General features: G+C 41.5%; 1 protein-coding gene across 1 annotated transcript in view; it reads right to left on the reverse strand.

Annotated features, from left to right (window-relative positions):
- USP3 (ubiquitin specific peptidase 3) overlaps positions 1 to 7387 on the reverse strand; it is a 103294-nt gene extending 95907 nt beyond the window's left edge. The window contains exon 1 of the mRNA XM_010840226.1: positions 7194 to 7387. Coding sequence (XP_010838528.1) covers positions 7194 to 7284 — 91 coding nt within the window. The 5' untranslated portion in view covers positions 7285 to 7387. The remainder of the gene's footprint in view (positions 1 to 7193) is intronic.
- Between the last annotated feature and the right edge of the window lie 6 nt (positions 7388 to 7393).

The raw sequence follows: 7393 nt of genomic DNA on the forward strand, positions 1-7393 counted from the left end.
GGGGGGCGGGGAGGGAAATCTTGTTTTAAGCATTGCAGCCTAAAGACTATAAGTAACTTCTACAAGAAATATGATTGGAAAATCTTAAAATACAACGAAATGGAATCAACAAAAGTTACTGCCTAAAAGCAAAGATTCAAATAACCCCTGAGCTACCAGCAGCAAAAGCAAAATTCTCTATCTTAAGAATTCTCTCCCTCCCCTACCCCATAACAAACAACTTCCAAGAAGAATCTCCTCCAGCAGAAACAAAATGAACAAATGGGAGGGGGCCACGATTATACAATGACAAAGAGCTCACTGCATTTTATCCTTATCCACAGCTATGGTGAGAAGGCTTCATGATATCTGAACTAAAGTAAAGCCCATTTCAGCCTACAAAAAAATTCAATCTGAACCAAAATTTAGACATTCAAAAACAGTGTTCTTCCAACTGTATTAACAACCTTGTTCCACCTTGCTGGCATTTTAATCAATAAACAGAGGGAGGAAGAGCTAATTAAATATAGAAATTTAAAATAAATTATTTCCAAAATGTAGAATTTAAAATACACTTTCACATCAAAAATCTTCAGAGGAATTACTTCAAGTATGTCTCCGAACACTTATAATCCTTTAAATTATCAAGCAGTAAGTGACTAGATGACAAAATAAAGACCTTGCTTTTAAAAAGGCAAGCCAAAAGTATGGTTTGAATGGTATTTGAATTTAAGCTCTGGGCTATCTCTAATATCCCCAAGCATCTTGAGCAACTCTGTTAATCTTTGTCTCAGTTTCACAATCTATGAAACAGGAAAAACTACAAGGATGGGTAGTTAATTAAATTAGTCAGGATTAAATGCTGGCCAACTGCTTTGAAGTTCCTTTATGTTGTTCTCAGTTCTCCTCCTACTCAGTAAAACTAGTAGATGAGAAAACATCTGGAATTACTATATACACTAACATCTGCAGACTCACAGCAGTTAAAAGATGACCTCTGTTTACAGGTTTCTAAGCCAAAGATCATTCAACAACCCAGAAAGATTTCAAGATACAATTGCAATAAACAATTTTTAGGTAAATTTCCTTTTGTTGTGAAAGATACCTTCTCCCTACATTCTCAAAACAGACTATTAGAAATCACAGGGCATCTTGAGAAGTCTTGGGGCGAAACAATTCTAGGTAAGATGAACAAGCTGTTGCTGCTGCTAATGGTATTCTCGGCATTCTAAGCTGTCAATCAAGGTAAGCTTCATCACAAATAAACCCTCCAAAAAGTACCAGCCCCTGCTGAGAATCTAAGTACCTCCTTCTAAGCCATCTGTCCAGGAAAGCTCTACTAAAACACCTAGAATGCAGTGGTTCTTGTGTTTAAAAGCTATGAATAAACATAAAACACTAAAATACATTAACAATATATAGTTCCCACTTCAAACACTGATAAGCTACTATCCAAGTCCACTTGGATGCTTAGGTTGAACACAAAACCCACGGTCTGGACACAATCAAAGGACACTACTATTTTCTTTCAAAGAAGGAAAATGTCTAATATAGCTCAAGAAGTGGGAAAAAACTGCAAAAGAAAAAACAACACGGGTTAGGGGAAATGCCCTTGTAAATTACTCCCTGATGGAAGAGGGACTCAATTAAATTTTAAAACAGGAATTTAAATCACTCAATGAGCTACAAACTAAGTTACTCACTGTTCTGCTCACTGAGCGACAAACACTAGAAAAACATAAATATTTTTAAGTTAAGTTTAAAGGATTCAAAATTAATCTATCATATTCCAGTAAAGAAGGAAATCGCTTAAATTTCAAAGTGGAAAAAGTAGGATGTTATAAGAGCCTAAGGCTAATGCTATTAAAGCAAAGAATGATGAGAATCAGCTATTTTGAGAATAAATGAATAACAAGAAACTGAAACAAACAGTTCAAATTCACCCCTCAACCCCATCCTTTCTTCTGCTTTTAGGCCATGAAGGATATTCTTTGTATACTACTAAGAATACTATTCGGAGAATAACTTCGGATCCACGTGTCAAAACTTCTTCACAACAGCAAAATGTTAGGCTCAGTCCCTAGACTGCAGCTTCTTCAAACGAACACATGGAGCACATTCTAAATCCCAGCTTCTTCACATCTACTACCAATTATTCAGAGACTTTGGAAATAAGCTTAGGCTGCTTTAAAGTTCTAGGGGCTGGGATTCCAGGTGGGATACTGCCAGAAAAACTAGAAAGACAACTGCGTTTGACTTAAGCTTACAAATCTTATCGAAAAAGTTAAAATTCTTCAGAAAAGTGTATGAAATTTAAATATTAATTTTCAAAAGTATCACGGGCCCACTGATTTTTAACTGTCCCATCCACATTTACTACTAAAATGTCATACCTGCCTACCTATAAACACAGAATGTCAAAAGACTACAAATTCATCATGGTAACAAGACTGCAGATGGTCAGTTCCTCACAAGCCAGTCAAACTTTACTTTATAGACTAAAAGCCAGGAGCGGTGACTGGTGAAAGCATTCTGGGGAGAAGCTCACTTACTATGCTTTCCATTTATTTTAAACACTCACTCACTATGCTTTCCATTTATTTTAAACACCAAGTTTAAGGCCAATCCAGCTACCATCAAAAGGAAGAAAGTTCCTTCATTCATTAAGCAAATATTTACTGAGTGTCTTATTAGATGCTAGGCACTTAATTTCATACAGGGTTACTACTAGGAGCAGTAAATGCATTTGACCTTACAATGAACAAATGACTGATCCTATCTAGAAAGTTTAATCCACTGGGCATGTAAGAGGTTTCTTTAGATGTAGGTTGTGAGAGAAATCTGGTGCAAAATAACCCATCACCCCATCAAGGTGATATCTCATTTTTAGCTCAAGCGTTATCACAAATGACAAGTTTATTACCACTGAGATGCAATCAATAATCAGAACTCTATCCAACTAAATGTATCTTCAAAAAAGGATTAATCTCCAATAACCATCCCAAATTGCAAAATATTTACTTAATCTACACTTACTTTTCTTAGGTAATGTGAGGGCAAGTGTGTACTAGAAACTATAAGAGGATTTCTCAACTCTTTAAAGAATTAATCAGGGAAAATTTTTTCATGCCTATGCTATTAAAATATCTACAATTTAATTGGCTATTTAACCCAAACCCTTAAAGTCTTTGGCTCACCTTAGTTATGAAAATAGTTGTGTTTAGAGCATCTTTTTAACCAATCTGGGTTTTCTCTCCAGTATTTTGCCACTGGCTCAACCCTTTTACCCACACATACATATACAAATGAAGTATACTTTCAGAAGTCTCCAGCTTCTGAAAATAACATCTGGTACGTGCACTTAACAAAAACCTTGAAAGAATGACCTCGTTTTTATTTAAAACGTTTTCATTTAAAAATGAGAATGAATTTAGCAAAATTAGACATAAATCAACTTTTACCTTATTAGGAGATTACTATTTTCAACACTTACCTTAAGCCACAACATGGATTTAACTTCTAACCAGTTAGCTTCCTGTCTCTCCTCAACCAGATTGGACTGCAACTTTTTTGAGAGCAAGGGATTGATTACTGGACTCCATCGTCCCAGTTTATGTATTATAAATTCTGTGAATCTCCATGCAGACATAAATGCTGCTAGTTTTAAGACCTTAAGGAATTCTTTAATATTTGAAAACTATTTTGATAAGAGCAGCTGTCCTTAACTGCTACTATTGTTGTATACAAGTGGGTTCTCAGAGTGTGATCCTGAGCCCCTGAGGGTTTCCAAAACCCTTCAGGGGTACATGAGGTCAAACTATTTTCATAAATAATACTGATGTTACTTTTATTCTCTACCCTTATTCTCTCACAAGCATGCAGTGGAGTTTTCCAGAGGCTACCCAATGTGTGATATCTCAAGAGACCAAAGGCAAAGGCAGATGTAAAAATCCAGCTGTCTTCTATTAAGCCAAATAACAAAGACAGTTACAAAAATTAAAATGCCAACCTTCTCACCAAATTTTTGTTTTGAAAATTTATGTAAATTACTACTTGTTAACAGGTAATGGATTTATTATTATTAATTGTAAAGGATATAATAAATATATATTATTTATATATAAATATAATTTTCCATACAACAGATATCAATAGCTATAAGCCATACAAACAAAGGCTCTTTGGGTTCTCAATAATTTTAGGACGGTAAAAGAGGCCTGAAAACAAAAAGTTTGAGAACCGCTGTGGTACACAATTACATAACATATACAATAATATGTACCAAGGGCTTTCCACAGATAAGAAGCTCAAGTTAATTCCGAAGTATAATTACTTCTTACACCCCCTAATCTTGTTGAGTAATAGATCTTGCAAAACATAATTCAGCATAAAGCCAGTCTGTCCCAGTCCCTATTTAAGGGGCTTTAGATACTTAAGTATTCAGAGTCCTTTTCATAAAGATGTTCTGACCTATAAAACCACCTATTACTTGAATAGTGTTTGGAGTCTCTCAAAGTTTGCACAAAAATTACCTTGTGCACCCTAACAACAACCTGTGAAGTGAATGTGAAGTATTACCCATTGTTTTACAAATGATACCATAAGACTTAGGCTCAAAGGAAACAGAACTACTTTCCAAGGATGTATTGCTACCTAGAAGAGCCTAGGATGTTGGTCTTTTGCAATATGCTTGGCTGCCTTGAGGCTGTTTCACTGTGATGTAACTGCAAGCTCCCAAAGAAAACAGGGCAAGGGCATGACTTTTATTGCCCCAGTGCCAAAACAGGGATTTCCCCTCCCTGAAAAGAACGCAATCAGACTCCGCACTCGGTCACGGAGTTATTCCACACACTGGCTACTCTTTTGGTGCCCTACCAAAAAGAAAAGGAAAGAAGACGTTTGAGAGTGTTGGAGAATAAATACCAGAATACATAACCCTCCAAGATGATGAATTAGCCAAAGACTCATAGTTAATAATCATTTAATCACTGAAACAACAGGCAGGCAAGAACAAGATCAAGCTCAATATAAAAATATGAGATTATATCAATGAATGGATGCCAATAGGTTAGTGGGAGGCCCGCATGAAATGGGTTCAATTCACAGAACTTGAGCAGAAGGAAAAAACCCACATAAAGTTGCGAAACTGGCTTTATTGGTTCTACAAATGAAAGCACATGACTAAAATCACCCTCCCAAAGCAATGTCAGAGACAAACTTTGTTGCAAGATGCAAAGATGCCATCCTAGCCCTTGGACAGAAATAACCCCTCCCTTAGAGCTAGCCATACTAGTTTGTTCTTTGTATCAGCACAAGCCTCTAAGTTATGCTCCATTTTAACTTAAGTTTCTCAAGAGATGTTCGATCTTCTGCACCTCTTTCCCACAGTCATGTGGACGCCCTGACTGACAAAGGCAAGGCTGACTCACAACAGGAAATCTGTCACTTGCATAAACTCTATTCCTTTTTCTAGATGCATGTGCCCAGTGAGGCCATTTTAAAATTTGATGTGAGTTTACCTAGAAAAAGCCATAAGGGAGCTGTCTGCTTTGTATCCCTGTAGAAAGTAATCCACAGAGAAAGTAATTTCATCATTCCTCATGAGGTATGCTTTTTCTAGTGTTTACTTTGGTCATTTCTTCCCCCAAATCTCTTGGGGAAAAAAAAGAAAGAAAGACACAACTTACCACAATCGCAGCACCACAGCTACAATTAGAGCTAATGCAACATCAACTAATTTGTAAAGCAATTTGACACACTTTATTTGTTGTTTCATACTCAACATTCACTGTGGAAGAAACATTAGTAGGTAAGTTTTCTGCACCCTCATAAAAGAACTGCAATACTGCACTGCAAAATCAATTAACCGGTTATAATCTTTACGGGCTTCGTGCAGAAAAAGACAATCTGACTTTACAAAGGCAAGCAAAGCATCAAACCTCTCAGAGCTCAAGGAAGCCAGTTATCTCGACTCCTTATACCAGGGTACATTTTTCTTTGTGGCTGTTGCCTGTGATTTTCTCTAAGGACATAATAATCACCATTTAAGAAGTAACCTGTCAAAAGTGTTAAGGCATTCTCTAAACTATCTTCCTAGCTCCGGCCCATAATGAGAAACGTCACACAGTTAAACCGTACCACTGCTCTTTTATTTCTTCAAATGAACTTAAGATTTTTGAAACGCACAATTTACATTCTACTCTCCAACCCAAGCTGCCACCGATTATCTCAAAGCTAATAAACAAAGACCCTATCGGCTGCACCAGGGCCCTACCAGGAAGTAATCAAAGCAGTGTGGCCGGTGCGATCCTAAGTCGTTAGAGCAGACAATAAGAGGGCACTGGGGCTTCCAAGAGGCCCGGCAGAAGGAGTTAAGATGCTTAAGCAATGCAAAAGCATTACATAAACCTAATAACTGTCCTCCAGCACATGGACTTGGAAATCCCAAAGCAGTTTCAACCCACCAAGAAGACCTGAAAAGCAGCGCTAGCCGCCCCTCCAAAGCAGCTGCTCCATCAGCCTTCTGAGCTTTTTTAGCCCGCAGCCTGTTTTCAAACTTCCCCCTCCCGTGCTGATGAAAGCCTCTGACCTCGGCCTCCCGAGTTCTGAGCACCTCTCGGGGTCGCGGCTCCCGCCCACCGGGCGTGGATCGGGTCGCTGGAGCATAGGGGGAAGCGAAAGGAAGCGGGGCCAGAGCAGGTAGCGAAGGGCCCCAGCGCGCCCAGCAGCCCAAACAAAGCTGCCCCCAAGAGCGGCGCTTTTCCTGTCCGGTCGAGGAGGGCACACAACTAGGGCCCGGCCACACGTGCGGCCGCCTTGTGGGGGCCGGACACCCACTCCCGCAGCCCCCCGACCGGGCGACACGGGCCACCACAGCCCCCCGGCATTGCCGGGCGGCGCAGGGGCGCGAGCCGCAGGCCAGGGTCCCGGCTCGCCGCCGTCCCCACGCGCTCGTGGCCCCCGCGGGCTCGCATCCCTCGCGGGCCTCTCCTTCGCCGGCCGGACCGTCGGGCCACGGGAACAAAGGAGCCGCCGCCGCCGCTCCGCCCGCCGCCGCTCCGCACGCCTCACCGAGTACCCTTCCCCAGCCACCGGGCCCGGCTTGCCCGCACCGCTTCCCGAGTCCGCGCGTCCGCCGCCCGCGGCCCCTAGACGGCAGGCCCGGCGGAGCCGGGGCCTCGGGTGCGTTGCAGGCCGCCTGGGGCCGCACTCACCGCTGCAGCACCAGGACGACGGGGAGCCGTTGGGGAACTTGGCTGAGTCCGGAGCGATGCAGACGCTGGAGCTCAGGTGCGGACACTCCATGGCCACCAGAAGAGCTGCGAGGACTGAGGCTCCGGGACCCGGCGAGGCGGGGGCGGAGGAACTCCGACGACTCCGTCTGGGGTCGCTCCTCGCCCGACGCTCGGCCGAC

Source organism: Bison bison, unplaced genomic scaffold (assembly GCF_000754665.1).
Source record: "Bison bison bison isolate TAMUID 2011002044 unplaced genomic scaffold, Bison_UMD1.0 scf7180017864142, whole genome shotgun sequence".
Classification (NCBI taxonomy): domain Eukaryota; kingdom Metazoa; phylum Chordata; class Mammalia; order Artiodactyla; family Bovidae; genus Bison; species Bison bison.